The sequence below is a fragment of the Meyerozyma guilliermondii genome, genomic scaffold (genome assembly GCF_000149425.1).
Source record: "Meyerozyma guilliermondii ATCC 6260 scaffold_2 genomic scaffold, whole genome shotgun sequence".
Taxonomy (NCBI): Eukaryota; Fungi; Ascomycota; class Pichiomycetes; order Serinales; family Debaryomycetaceae; genus Meyerozyma; species Meyerozyma guilliermondii.
This window is the reverse complement of record NW_001809799.1, coordinates 1,058,131-1,072,509: the sequence shown is the minus strand read 5'-3', so window position 1 is coordinate 1,072,509 and position 14,379 is coordinate 1,058,131. Positions and strand designations below refer to the sequence as shown.

The following is a 14,379-nucleotide window of genomic DNA, read 5'->3' as shown; positions in this document are numbered from 1 at the left end:
CCCTTTTTGGAATTCTTGGCGTATATACGAGGTCTTGTTAAGTATGTCTTTTAGAGAAGACAATGTATTATTGAACTTGTAGCCCGTGAGTGCAGATATTTGAAGCTGAGATACCCTTCTTATATATGCGAAGGCACCCCGCTCTATTTCAAAATTACCCACGCCCTGCAAACCTGCAACTGCCTTACCTTGACAGGCCGCGCAGCACGCCGTGCATGAATCTAATTAGCTTCTTGGCGGGTGTATGCTAGTTGAAAAACGTGGTCTAAGGGCTATATCCTTATAATTGGCCCAATGGGGTGATAAGCCTCTCGGGGCTACTATAATTCTCTACTAGCGCCGCTTAATTATCTTTATCAACCGGCTGGAATTTCTCTAGAAGCGGCGATCTGGGTGTCGGCTGCAGCACCACGTGGAACCTTGCATAGTGACATATTTTGTGCATGCCTTTATTTTTTTTTGCTACAGGTGGTCTACATTGATTCAAGAAGATAGAGGTGTTTCTATGCTCACACTGCGAATCGATGTCTCGAGATGCGAACAATTTCCCGGGATCCCGCAACCCCGCACATTGACATTGGACCCCATCACTGCATTTAGCATTTCCTGCTTAGTTCTCAGCCCCGCGATTACCAGAAAGGGAAGCGAATAATATCGGCGCATGAAATTTAATTCGGAGTCGGTACATGCATACCAATATACCTACACGGACTACCTAGGTTGATCCGCGCTAAAACAATGGAAAATTACAATTTTAGCCAACGGTCAACGGGAACTAATGTCCGCTAATGTAGCCACTATAATTTACGAACCAGATATACATGCATAAAGCCTTATGCGCACGAGGGCTTACGTCTGATAGGTATTTGATAAGACAATAAACGTGGATCGTATGACTTTGATTCCGTCAAGCTAAGATTAACAATTCTAATGTTCTACTTGCCTGGCTGTAGTGACTCGAGAGCTAAGGCATAGATTTGCAACCTCGAATCGGCTACTTTTCGGCTACCTCATTCAAAGTTTCCTCGAGGAAGGTGGAAACGCTCTGCATGATCGTTAATTATATGATGGCTTTTTCTTACAGCAAACGTGGTACAGTTAAAACCAAAAAGAATTTGCACCTCCATTAATAAGATTATGCTGCGACACTCAATTCTCGTATAGGGTTGAGTGAAGTAGCCCAGTCTATGATTTCTTTATATCAAATTAGCAATTTCGTCAGTTCGTGTAAGAATTCGTGATTCTTCCTTTAAAAGAAGTCACCAAAAGGATAACAAGGTGATGTGATCTTCACCACTTTGAACCACCTCTATAACACTTCAAAAAGGCACCGTTACCAAACCTTGTAGCAGTAGAATCTTCGGAGTCTGGGTGATAAGGCTTGGAGTCCAATCATTATTTTTTGAGAGGTCGGGTTGAAATTTCAGACCGCAATATAAAACTTCGATGACCTTTATATCCGAAAAGTAAATGGCATCTACAGTGCCAGTGGCTGTTGGAACTTTGGGAATAGTTCTTTTCCTTTATCTTGTCTTTCTGGAGGTATACCCGAAGGTACGCCATTGTGGGAATGTTTGCTAGCACCACAATGGCTGCGTCTCAGTCAATTACTAACATATTGTTTCCCATCATGTGCCAAGATGTTAGTACTTTAGGATGTTACCATCTCACCACAGGTAATCTGGCTGTTCAGGTTCTTAGTTTTTCAGTAACTGTGGCGGTTGTGGTTAAAGTGCTCCTCACTATATTGACAAGTTGAGTATAATATTTTCAGTTTCGGACTGACTCTTCTCAGTCATAAAACTGGGATACTGCTTTCAAATCATTGGACGTATTATCACAAGACCAAATCGTTGAGCTTAGAATTTTCTTAACTCTGTTGTAATTTTAGTGTGTGACTTACTGTAACCCACATATAAATTTTAAGCTTCACATCTTCAGTCACACTCTGGTGGCATTTTGAGTTGAAAGGTGAATTCCAGAGTCCGAAAGCACTAAAGACCTACAGACCCGACTTCAAGAGTTACAAAACAAGGTACAAATGCCATAAACTTCGAGCAGAGGCTTCGTAATAGTGGCTGCAAATTCAGATGTGGCTAGTGTCACAATATGCAATTGGCCGCAATGGATTAGGAATAGTGAACATGAAGAACACCTTGAAATGCATAAAGCTTAGACTGTTCTATGTCATCAAGCCGTAGCTTCAAGCTTTCCACAATCACAGAACTGAATTGAAGAAGTCTCAATTGAGTATTTCTGTTGGAAATAAAATCTTGCCTAGTTTCTCACTTACATTCAAAACGGATTAAGGCATCAGAGGTGATTGTCTTTGGGGTGCTAACCAAAAAAATCAATCATTCTTCTTTGAGATTGGAAGTATAAAGCATTTGAAAAAAAAGGCACTTAAAAAAGGCAAACAAGTACGAATTGGTTGCAACAGCAGCATGAAGTCGGCGCGTGACATTGGCGTGACTTACTGGTGTATGGATTTCGTGCCGTTCGTCCGATTCCCGAAGTTGAAATAGCGGGCCGTTACCGCTCCGCCAGTAGCCGAGCACCGCTGCGACGATTCGAAATCTGGGGTACTCCACAGTGCAGTTCGGCACAAAATGTACCTTTTGTAAGAGATTATATAATTTTATCCTTCTGGAAAATCGCATTGCAGGTATTACTCATAGAAATCGAATCACTATTTAACTTGAAAAGTCTCGTCTCGAAAATTTATAGCAACTTTTCACCATGCCTATGTTAAAAGACCCGTCGGTCAAGTACAAAGCATTTCCACCAATCAAATTGGACAACCGTCAGTGGCCCGTCTAAAGTCATTGAGAAGCCACCAAGATGGTTATCGACTGATTTAAGAGATGGAAATCAATCGCTTCCTGACCCCATGTCGATTGCAGAGAAAAAGGCATACTTCAATAAACTAGTGGCTCTTGGTTTCAAAGAAATAGAGGTTGCTTTTCCCTCTGCCTCTCAGATTGATTTTGACTTCACACGTTTTGCTATTGAAACAGCTCCTGATGATGTCTCAATTCAAGTTTTGTCACCTTGCAGACCTGATTTGATTAAGCGTACGGTAGAGTCGCTTCATGGAGCCAAGCGTGCCACAGTGCATCTTTATTTGGCTACCTCAGATTGTTTCCGTAATGTTGTCTTTGGCTTGACCAAGCAACAATCGTTGGATCTTGCTGTTGAATGTACTAAATTGGTAAGATCTTTAACCAAAGATGACCCTGAACAAAAGGGGACCATATGGGATTATGAATTTTCCCCAGAAACATTCTCGGACTCGGATCCAGAGTACGTTATCGAAGTATGTGAAGCTGTCAAGAAAGCATGGGGACCCACCTCAGAGAAACCTATAATTTTCAATCTTCCAGCAACAGTCGAAATGGCAACCCCGAACGTCTACGCTGATCAAATTGAATACTTTTCAACTCATATCTCCGAGCGTGAGACCGTATGCATTTCATTACATCCTCACAATGATCGTGGTTGCGCAGTTGCAGCAGCTGAATTAGGACAAATGGCTGGTGCTGATAGGGTTGAAGGTTGTCTTTTTGGAAACGGTGAAAGAACCGGAAATGTCGACTTGGTGACTTTGGCTCTCAACTTGTATACTCAGGGTATTTCACCATTGTTAGACTTTTCTGACATAAATTCGGTTGTGGACATCGTGGAAAGAAGCAATAAGATACCTGTGCATGCCAGAGCTCCTTATGGTGGCTCTTTAGTTGTTTGTGCATTCTCTGGTTCGCATCAAGATGCTATTAAGAAGGGATTCAAAGTTCACAACGACAAAAGGCAAAAAGAGGGTGGAAAAGATATTCATTGGCAAGTGCCTTATTTGCCTTTGGACCCAGCAGATATTGGAAGAACGTATGAAGCTATCATTCGGGTCAATTCCCAATCCGGAAAGGGTGGTTCCGCTTGGGTTATTTTGCGGAACATGGAGCTTGATTTACCTAGAGGTTTACAAGTTGCCTTCTCCAAGGTTGTCCAGGAGCAAGCCGAACTCAAGGGACGTGAATTGTCGAACCAAGAATTGTGTGAATTGTTCCAAAGAGAATACTTTATCGAATACGAAGCTGGTATCAAGATCGATCCTTATTACAAGATCATCGATTACGCGCTCTCTGGAAACAAAGGCGGAGAGAGAACTATTACTGCAGACCTTGAAATCGGGAACGAAAAGAAGACAATTAAAGGCACTGGCAATGGTCCTATCTCCGCATTCACGGACGCTATCAGTAAGGATTTAGGTATTCAAGCCGAGGTCTTGCATTATCACGAGCATTCGCTTGGTGACAAATCCAATTCTCAAGCCGCTACTTATATTGAAGTCACTCTTGCCGATGGCTCAACAAGGTGGGGAGTTGGTATTCACCAGGATGTTGCCCAAGCCTCACTCTTATCTCTCTCTTCGATGTTGAATGGTTTGAGAAAATCTCAATCAAATTAAGTACGTGTAAGTAAAACAAGACAGTAAAAGACATTTATGTTAAAGACATGTATTTCCTATGCTATTGTGGTTATTCATCATCATCACTTGGTTTATCCAAATGAGCGTACGTCTGTGGAATGTCCACCTCCACTTTTCCGTCCTTCGTTATTTTTGCAGCGGCCGTGTCCTGTCTAGGCACAGATTCTACTAGATCGCTACCTTCAATTGTTCCAAATGGCAAAACAACGAATAATCCTAGAGCTGCGGCAAGAGCACCAAGTGCCTTTGGAAGCTGCTTTCTGAACGTGCGGGCTGTTGCTGCTGGCTCGAGAGGATGCGTACCCATTGTGCCATTTTTAACACTAGACGCTGCTCCGGGAGCTGGTCTGTCATGTGAAGTGTGAACAACTTGTTTCACTTCTGGCTTGCGAACAGTCTCATCCATCAACTGACGACGTCCGGTAGCATATGGGCGAGTAATTGAAGTTATTTTTGTTGTGTTTCTGGCGATTCTATACATTTTATGCTGGAGCCTACTTAGTGCGTGATCCTTATATATGTATAGGTTACATTAGTTGCTCTCCTGTATGAGTGATTGACAGCAACTTTTCGCAACCAATTTTGATAAGCGATTACAAAACACTAAAATACAATTAAATTATAAAACAGAGTGTTCAAAGCCTTAAAGCTTCAACGCTTCTTCGTATGAAGGAGGTGGACCAGTGTAAACGATATTGTTCTTCTCGTCAAACTTGGCAGCTTCATCAGTAACATCGACACCATTCTCTAAAGCTTTGTTCTTTTCGATTTCAGACAATCCCATCTCATCACGAACAATCCAGATATGTGGTTCTTCGTCTTTGACACAAGGGTCTTCGTATGCTGTTCTAATGAAATCTGGGTTGTACTCAATGTAGTTGAAGTAGCTCGCTGGCATGCTCTTTCTAATGGAGTCAAATGTCTGGGTCTTTGGCTTGAAGAATCTGGTCAACCACGACGTGGGCTTGGTAGCCACGCCAGTGTTACCTGGGTGTTCAGCCGCCACACTGTCGTGAGCATCAGCTGGAACCTTCTCATCGATGTCACTTTGGCTCTTGTCATTGATTGGCTGCTTGGAGTCAGAGGTGTACTTAGAGTCGCCTGAACCCAAAACAGTCGAGTCGGCACCTTCGCCAAGAGTTCCTGGAGGTTTCAAATTTTGTCTCACTTGATCTTTGTGGGAACCAGAAATACCCAATTGATTTCCTCCTTGCCAGTAGTTTTCACCTTCGCTCCTAATTTCCTTCAAACCTTGATCGTGCATAGGATATTGATAAGTGTGGTCACCGCTTGCATACTTGAGGGCCGAAATTGGAACAGTTGACCATAATGGGATGAACTTTCTCTTGAAGTAGATATGGCAAAGCGCAGTGAATAAAATAAAGACACCTTCCAATGCAACACAAGCCCAGTTCTTGGTGAAAACGAACATAGCGGTCAATACCACTTCGGCCAAGTACACGGCAACAAAAGTCTGTAACAATCCGCTTGGATAGTTTCTACCACGAGCATCAGTCTTGTTTGGTTGCATCACATAAGTCAACATGTAGTTGTAAGCAATGTAAATGAGGAAAAGAGCGATAGCAGCAAATCCAAGAATGAGTGGGGCGATCATGGCATAAGCAAGCAAAATCACAACCATATACTGTTGAGCAGGATACATGGTCGACCAGAAAGGCTGTCCAAGTGTATTCCATCTGTTCCATTTAGCTCTTGGAGTACCATCCAAAAGTTTTCCTAAGAATTGTGCAAGAATCAAAGCCACAATCTGCAATAATAATCCAGCTGGGACAGTAAGACCTTGTAAACAGTAGTAGGATAAGTAGAAGTTGGAAGCAGCAGGCAATTTAGTGCCCAAAAGGGTCAATGCTGATGATGGGTTGTTGATGACAGTGATGACCGAGCTTGCGGCAGCCGAAGTCAACGTAACGACCAAGAACGCATTCACAACCTGGAAAGCAAAAAACCAACTTTGACAGTATGATTCAACCTCTTGAATTGTAATACAGCCGCTCACCTTACCCATCTTCTTGATGAATGGTGGTACTAATGACATCAAAATCGCCAATGCAACAACTGGAAGAAGTCCGGTAATAATACCCATGATTTTCTCTGGCATGTTGTTAATGAATCTCAAAAAGTGAACCTTCTCTGTAAGATTGTTAATGTTAGAGATAGCACCAACCACAGCCACTGGAATACACCAGAAAATGATCATCAACGTCAAAACGGTTGTGGCAATAAGCTTTTTGGTACGTCTTTTGGTCTTTGTCAAACTCAAATTCTCCCAAATAATGTCATCCGGGGTAAGTCCAGTGTATCTTCTCGATTTTTTAAAATCAGCGTGGTAAGGAATGGCTTGATAGGCCTTTTGCAATTCAAGTTGAGTAGGGAACTCCATGAAAACTGCAGGAAGCTGGTCGTTCGTAGTGTGTTGCAATTGATCCTTTTTGATTTCTTTGTTCAATTCACCCAATCTTTCAACACCATAATCCAAAGTGTCAACTTTCTTTCCAATCAAGAATTTCAACTTGTGAGTTGGTCTCTTCTTGCCATCCTTGAGGTACTTGTTCAAATCATCAGCGGGCTCGGGTACTGGCTTGTTTTTCTTCACAGCCTTGGCTCTCAACTTTGTGGCTTTGGCCAAAACTTTATTTAAAGCGCCTTCGTACTTTCCAGATAGTTTCCTTCTTTCAATGACCTTCTTTTCCAACTCAGTGTAATCCCGTGCGTACCAAATGTTAGTAGAAGTTGGAAAGTGATCCCTTAACTCTCCTTCTTTTAACAAAGCTTCTGGTACCTCAGTCAACAACAACGTTCTCGAAGAAAGTAAGGAGTCGTACAATGGAGTTGTTTGCACCACATGTCTGAATGTAGTGTAATAAACCAATTCACGGTAAATCAAGAAGATAACTAATCCAAAGAAGACCCATGAAAGGAATACATGAGCAAAATATCTCCATTTATCCTTGACGTGAGCAAATGACAACATATTGAGTCCTTGAACTCCAGGGTCAGACTTACCATTAGCAATGTTGATGGGGAAAAGAATTGGCCAGGTGATGATACAACCTAATAACGAAACGACAGCGAAATTAAAAGTATACCGCAAGAAAAAGTAGCCATCGGGACCGCAGCACTGGACGATGAAAGCTTCTGGTTTCTTGAGCAAGTGAGTGATCCAACCAAAAGGACCACTGGGACTTTCGTCTGGTCTAATATCCTTAGGCTGGGTCTCAACGATGTAACGTGGTTCATAAACTCTTCTTTGCTTCTTCCTCAAAATTATAAACAATGCAACAAAAATCACAAAGAGCACAAAGGTAGGGATGAACGAAGCCAAAAGCTGTGACACGGATGTGTCCGCTTTGTTATTACTACTCAGCGCCATCTTTGAAAACGTCAATAAACCTCAAAAATGCTGGATCTCAGAATAATTTTATACACTGTTTTGATCTTCGCCGTCACGAGTGAGCAAGGCTGCGCGGCTGGCACATGGTATTTCATCCGAAGAAACCGGGGGCATTACCGGGGGTGAAAAACTATTGGCGCACGTGATCTTTATGCACAAGCCAGGCCGGAATTGGTCAGGTCGGTTCTGAGCGTGCGGCGGAGAACAATCAGCTAGGCGCAACTGGAATTCGTAGCAAGGGAGAGCGGGGTGGCTTGCAATGACGTAGGAGGACGTGAGTTAAAGATACGCCGTTCCGCATTAGTCTACATAGTGTAGTGCAGAAGGCTAAGTCTAACGTCACGCATCTTTGAAATTGTTTGATAGCAGGCAAGTATTGTGTGGATTCTGTAGCAGTATTGTGAGCCTCAGATCGTCTGAATTAGGAAGCTGCGAGAAAACAATGCAGGACCTTACAGCCAACTATTGCCGGTTAATTGAAACCGAGGGTGGAAAGTCAAAATTGAATTGCTTTGTTGAGAAAGTATATCTGTAAGTTGCAAAAATGAGTGCGTAAAGTTACCTGTAAACACAGCTGTAGCTAAAGATACTGCCCGTTCCCACGTGGAAGAAGCTATTTGAGTGTAGCATAATTGCGTTTTGTTAATATGGATCAGACAAGCCAATTCAAGTAGATTTCCCTTTGTAGTGTCTGGAGTGCCGACTAGATTGTATTCGCATAATTCTATGCTTTAGATGCTTGGCGCGAAGGAGATCAAAGTATGAGAATGGGGCAGAGTAACAGAAGAATGCTTCTTATTTGCTCAAACCAAGAAATCTTCAAGTGATTGTCAACTAAAGAATTAACTGAAAAATTGACTTAATCTACTCAATTTATCTTTCCAGTGTTTTCTTGTACGTAGCTACTGAAATACCCGAAGGATGTTTCTGTACTTAAGTTCTTCCTCGAGAGACTAATCATTTTGGTGGTTATATCAGCCTACTCCGCTACTAGAACTTTTGCATAAATGTCAATTATTTGAAAACATTATAGTAGGTTCCCATCGCTACTGCTAGAATAAAAAAAAGCTTTATCATGAATCAACAAAAATTTTATTAGTAGCACCCGATCAGGTGCATAACATCGAACTATTAGCTTTTCTCGAGGATGGATGTCAAGTTGTGAGCCCAGTCATAAATTGACATCTCGGTTGTTTCATGCGTATGCAAGTGCAGGAAAAATTGTTCTTGATGGTTTAAGAGTGTGTAGAAAGTAGGACGCATGGTGTAGATGAAGCTTGAATAAGCGTCGAAGGTGTGTAAGCAGTATGCCAAAAGGCAACTCAAAGATCAACTGATGTCTTGCAGCGTTTTTGTTTTATGCATATTGGGTATGGCTGGTCTTTCAATATTGTATGTAGATGCTTGCTCGAAAAGAATCATGCTCGTAGGTAATACAGTAATAGTCGTACATCATTTCTCTTTGGTTCCAAATTTGGAGGAGGCATGAGGGCTCTCGCTGAAGCTTGGTAAGGCTGAATCTCTCGATGAAGACCCCAAATCGGGTGGAGGGCTAGCAGGTGGCCCATACTCAGGCGAGGATTCACGAGTACCATTATTCATGCTTTGTGATGGAAAAGCGCCGGGAACACCTGCTGGACGCCTGTACATGTCGAGCGAGTCCTCCGAGGTTCTTTGCGCTTGACGGGCTTCATCTGTAAACGTCACGCCACCGCTGGCGGGAACTGTACTGCTCAAAGGAACTCCGTCAGTGGCCGTGCTAGTAGTACGTTGATGAGTTTGCTCCGGAGGTGCGATATTTGCATCCCCGCTTCCTTGTGGCATCGACGCCTTAGCGTTTGGATTTGCGTGGAATACTCCGTCCTGGTCATAATATCCCATATCATACTCATTGGCTCTAGCAGAATATGCTGGGACATAAGCACTAGGCATATCAGCGTCTCTACCTTGAGGTTGATTGTACTGATGTTGCGATTGGAAATATGATGGAGGTGTCATCCACCGAGTACCATAGATCGGTTCTATTCCTCGAGCAGTCCTTTTCTTATTGGCACGAAAAGTTCCTAATATCACAATGATTACCACTGCAATAAAAATGGCAAAAAAGGCCCATCGTGCTCCCCCACCCCAGCTACTGGAGCCGTATACGTATCTTTTGTTCAAATCGTAGGCACTCAACGAAGGCATTTCAAAATTATCTCAACAAGAAGAGTGTGGTAAATGTTCTCAATACTTGCCTCTAATTCCCCAGATGATGATCACTATATAAGGTTTCGTGTGCTTACCAATTTGAGGCTGAGATTATAAACGACGAGACGGATTCATGACTTTACGTCGCTTATCTATGGGCTGAGGAGTCTAGGAGATGGGCTTAACTGTCCAAGTATGGCTTATACGTCACTTATCTCTTTTTGACCCCAGTTAAGAAAACACCAACTTCGGTAAGATTCTGCATCACGTCTCACCCAAGTGTATAATTTGCTGTAGTGAATTTGGCTATGTTTGCAATTGACTAGAATGTACTCAGGTTCTTATTGTTCTATTGCTTTATTACTTTGGCTTTTTAATTTGTAAATATTGCTGTATTATGAAATAGTTAAATTAAATACGCGCGGTTGCAAAATTGTGCAAAATTGCAATGTGTACTAAAGTGGCAAAGGAATTAGAGGTCAAAAGCATCAAGCTTCATTCCATCAATGTGAAATATCGAGAGTACGTATCAAGAAGAAATTTGTGGATAAGTCTAACATAGTAATGATCCCTTGAATATACTACTTCAGATATGGGAAGAGCTTAGAGGGGCAATCATCAATGAGTTTGTAGCTGAGATCATATTCGAGACGGAATCGGGCTCAAAGAAGAGGCCCCGAAACACTCATGGGCTTCCGAGTCAGTACATTACACTGTGTGCAACTAGCATGTATGATGCTAGGAAGTTTGCGGCTTACTTGAAAGTAATCAAGGCCATGATAGATAATTTGCAACTGGCTCGTTTCACATCAAAGAGAGACATATACTATAAGGATGTCTCCACCTACAAAAAATCGCAAAGGTACTGTGACACCATTATAGATTCAATTGCAACTTCACTCGGTATGTGCTTGGAAGTAGATTTGCGTATCTTTCCATCCAGAAAAGGGCTCATTTACGGCTCTTTGAAGACGCATACAGGAGATCAAGTGTTTGAGTGTAACAGCACCAAGGTCCCATGTCTAATACCAAATTTCGACAGCGAGAGGTCTACCGTCATGAGTGCAGCCCCCAAAGTGGTCATTTTAGTAGAGAAAGATGCAGTGTTTTCTACCTTGTGTGATCATTTACGTACAATCAGCAACCCTAAAGACTTGCTAGTCATAACGGGAAAAGGAAACCCTGACATCCTTACCAAGAAATTTGTCGAGTTACTCTCGAAGTCGTGGCCCACTACTCCATTCCTAGGCTTTGTGGACTCTGACGTCTTCGGACTCAGTATATTCCGCGCCTACAAATTCGGTAGCCAATATCACACTAAGAGCCTACGAAATCTAACACTTGCTGGCGTATTTCTTCACGAATATAGCCAGGGGCATCTTGATATAACAGCTTACGAGATCCACTTGGCACAGAACTTTTTGTTGTACATACAAAAAAATCAGAGTGATAAACAGTCCTTCGAAGAACTTGCAAAGTGGCAGCGTGAGCTCTGTCGAAGTATGACGTTGTACAAGAAATCAGAGATGAACTTGGTGGACCCAGGCGATAGTAAAAGTGCCATCGACTATATCCTATCTAAGGCCGATGTGTGGATCAATCAGCCCGGACTTAAAAATTACGCAACCCCTCGTGCGCGCACCAACCTGGCCGACGAACCAATACCTCGAGAGTGATTTTTTCTCCACGTCACTAGTCAATTAGTTGCTATGTCTTACGCTCCCCGCCAAATTGGTGCCGCTAACACCTTCGATTACAAGGTTTACATTGAGAAGAATGGCCAACCTGTGTCTCCTTTCCATGACATTCCATTGTACGCCAACGAAGAGAAAACCATCTTGAACATGATCGTTGAGGTACCAAGATGGACCAATGCCAAGTTGGAGATTTCAAAAGAACAGAAGCTCAACCCAATTATTCAAGACACCAAAAAGGGTAAATTGAGATTCGTTCGTAACTGTTTCCCTCACCATGGCTACATTCACAACTACGGTGCATTCCCCCAGACTTGGGAAGACCCTAACGTGACCCACCCAGAGACCAAGGCCAAGGGTGACAACGATCCTTTGGACGTTTGTGAAATTGGTGAGGCTGTTGCCACTGTAGGTGAAGTGAAGCAGGTGAAAGTTTTGGGTGTCATGGCTCTCTTGGATGAGGGTGAGACCGATTGGAAAATCATTGTCATTGACGTCAATGACCCATTGGCCAGCAAGTTGAACGACATTGAGGACGTGGAGACCCACTTGCCCGGTTTGTTGCGCGCCACCAACGAGTGGTTCAGAATCTACAAGATCCCAGATGGTAAGCCAGAAAACCAATTCGCCTTTTCCGGTGAATGTAAGAACAAAAAATACGCCGAAGAGATCATCTCCGAGTGCGCTGAGGCTTGGGATAAGTTGATCAAGGGCGAAGCTGCTGATTCCAAGGGCATCTCTTTGGAGAACACCACAATCCTGAACAGTGCTTCCTACTCACCCGCAGTGGCCTCTGAGATTCCTGCCGCCTCTCCATTGCCACCAGCACCCATCGATAAGTCGATTGACAAGTGGTTTTTTATTGCCGGTGCACACTAGTTAGCTGAATAAGCAATAAACGTGTAGCTATTCAAGTACTGGCTTGCATTACTTGTGCGGCTTATCTTCATTATCACCACTATGTGTATGAAAAGGTTGACATGGAAGACTGCGGCGAACGAATTAAAATGGCACCAAGCCTGTGAATTTTAGATAGCTCTGAGAATGAGCCGAACTTGAGTGTTATTATAACCTCGTAATACGACTTTAAGCAAGCAAAGCTTCATTTAGGCGAAGGACGGCTGCAAATTCGCATGGAGCAAGCAGTTCTGAGCATTGTGCAGGAAAACAAAAAACGGCCAACTAAAGCGAAACTTGCTTAATGAATCCCACTGACAACGTATGATTGCAGTATATAGAGCTACAGTCTAGCAACTACGTCGAAGAAATTAAGATTGTTTCAGTGTGGCGTTGGATAAATAATTTTTTGAACAATACCACGTGAGCCTTAAAATTACTAAAAGTTTAGTAATAGTCCAAGTTCACTGCTTGGAGGCTGCTAAGAGTGAAAAGGCTTGCGTATAAATAAAGACCATTTCCCTGAGCTCTTGACATTAATCGAAAATGGTCAAAGAAGTCGTCATTATTGGAGGTTCTTTTGCGGGCCTCAAAGCTGCAAAGCACATTTTAGCGAAGGGCGATAGCGAGATTAGTGTTACTGTCGTGTCCAAATCGACACATGCTTTCTATACCGTTGCAGCACCAAGATTGCTTTTGGAACCCTCTAAATTAGACAAAGCCGTTGCTAAGGTCGAGGAAACGCTCAAGAAAAACAATAAGAACAGTCATGTCAAATTTATTCACGGATCGGTCGAGTCTTTAAATTTGAAAGACCGTTCTATTGATGTTAACTCCAAATGGACAGACTCAATTATTGACGTATGACGTTTTGGTGATAGCCAGTGGTACGAGATATGCAACTCCCACATTCAAGCTTCTTGGTGACTATTCTTTGACAATCGAAAGTATTGAGAAGGTTAACAAAGAGCTTAAAGCGGCTACTAAAATTGCAGTCATCGGGGGAGGACCTACTGGTGTGGAAACAGCTGGTGAGATTGGCTATGAATACGGCAAAACAAAGACGATTACGTTGTACACGGGCTCAAAGGGGCCGCTTTCTTACTTAGGTGATCACAGATCTAAACAGGCTGAACTAAAATTGCAAAAATTGGGAGTGAAAGTGGCTAACTCAGTGAGGCCACATGTAAAAGAAGGTAAAGTTCTTACATTTGAAGACGGAACATCAGAAGAGTACGATGTTGTGATTGAGGCGAACGGATTGCAGCCCAATTCGGATTTTTTGCCAGCTGATGTTCTTGATGAGTCTGGTTTTGTTCTCACTAACGATTATCTTCAGCTCAAGGACTTTCCCGAGGTTGTTGCTGGGGGAGATATCGTATCTGGAACTGCAAGTGACCTTGTAACTTTTAACTATGTACAGTGGGGCACTCTTCTGAAAACTTTGGACTACTTATTTGATAAGTCGCAGGATCGGAGGAAGCCAATGAAGCCAATCAAAACAACTCAATTCGTGCCTATTTCTCGCGAGGGAGGAATCGGAATTTTATTTGGTTGCGGAGTTCCAAATTTCTTGGTAAGGATGCTTAAGGCAAAGGACTTCATGCTTAGCAAAGCTCAAGAGAACTTTTAAGTCATTAATAAATTTGTTTGTATTCGCATTGATAACTTAACGCGCACTTGATCTCGTGCGATGTGAT

At 42.7% G+C, this 14,379-nt stretch overlaps 7 protein-coding genes across 7 annotated transcripts; 4 read left to right on the top strand and 3 right to left on the bottom strand. All coding sequences in view use genetic code 12, as the record gives it.

The window, feature by feature from the left end:
* Positions 1–2,890: 2,890 nt before the first annotated feature.
* On the top strand, positions 2,891–4,465 carry LEU42 (Leu42p; the record flags this gene model as incomplete). The annotated part of the gene is made up of 1 exon (XM_001486076.1): positions 2,891–4,465. The coding sequence occupies one exon, from the start codon at positions 2,891–2,893 to the stop codon at positions 4,463–4,465; it is 1,575 nt and encodes a 524-aa protein (XP_001486126.1).
* A 70-nt stretch (positions 4,466–4,535) lies between these two features.
* PGUG_01796 (uncharacterized protein) lies at positions 4,536–4,967 on the bottom strand (the record flags this gene model as incomplete). Its single annotated transcript, XM_001486075.1, has 1 exon — positions 4,536–4,967. The coding sequence occupies one exon, from the start codon at positions 4,965–4,967 to the stop codon at positions 4,536–4,538; it is 432 nt and encodes a 143-aa protein (XP_001486125.1).
* Positions 4,968–5,129: 162 nt separating this feature from the next.
* PHM7 (Phm7p) lies at positions 5,130–7,877 on the bottom strand (the record flags this gene model as incomplete). The annotated part of the gene is made up of 1 exon (XM_001486074.1): positions 5,130–7,877. One exon carries the CDS (start codon positions 7,875–7,877, stop codon positions 5,130–5,132), a length of 2,748 nt encoding a protein of 915 aa, XP_001486124.2.
* A 1,473-nt stretch (positions 7,878–9,350) lies between these two features.
* PGUG_01794 (uncharacterized protein) lies at positions 9,351–10,085 on the bottom strand (the record flags this gene model as incomplete). The annotated part of the gene is made up of 1 exon (XM_001486073.1): positions 9,351–10,085. The coding sequence occupies one exon, from the start codon at positions 10,083–10,085 to the stop codon at positions 9,351–9,353; it is 735 nt and encodes a 244-aa protein (XP_001486123.1).
* Positions 10,086–10,816: 731 nt separating this feature from the next.
* Positions 10,817–11,764, top strand: SPO11 (Spo11p; the record flags this gene model as incomplete). The annotated part of the gene is made up of 1 exon (XM_001486072.1): positions 10,817–11,764. The coding sequence occupies one exon, from the start codon at positions 10,817–10,819 to the stop codon at positions 11,762–11,764; it is 948 nt and encodes a 315-aa protein (XP_001486122.2).
* A 33-nt stretch (positions 11,765–11,797) lies between these two features.
* Positions 11,798–12,661, top strand: IPP1 (inorganic diphosphatase; the record flags this gene model as incomplete). The annotated part of the gene is made up of 1 exon (XM_001486071.1): positions 11,798–12,661. The coding sequence occupies one exon, from the start codon at positions 11,798–11,800 to the stop codon at positions 12,659–12,661; it is 864 nt and encodes a 287-aa protein (XP_001486121.2).
* Positions 12,662–13,505: 844 nt separating this feature from the next.
* On the top strand, positions 13,506–14,312 carry PGUG_01791 (uncharacterized protein; the record flags this gene model as incomplete). The annotated part of the gene is made up of 1 exon (XM_001486070.1): positions 13,506–14,312. One exon carries the CDS (start codon positions 13,506–13,508, stop codon positions 14,310–14,312), a length of 807 nt encoding a protein of 268 aa, XP_001486120.2.
* Between the last annotated feature and the right edge of the window lie 67 nt (positions 14,313–14,379).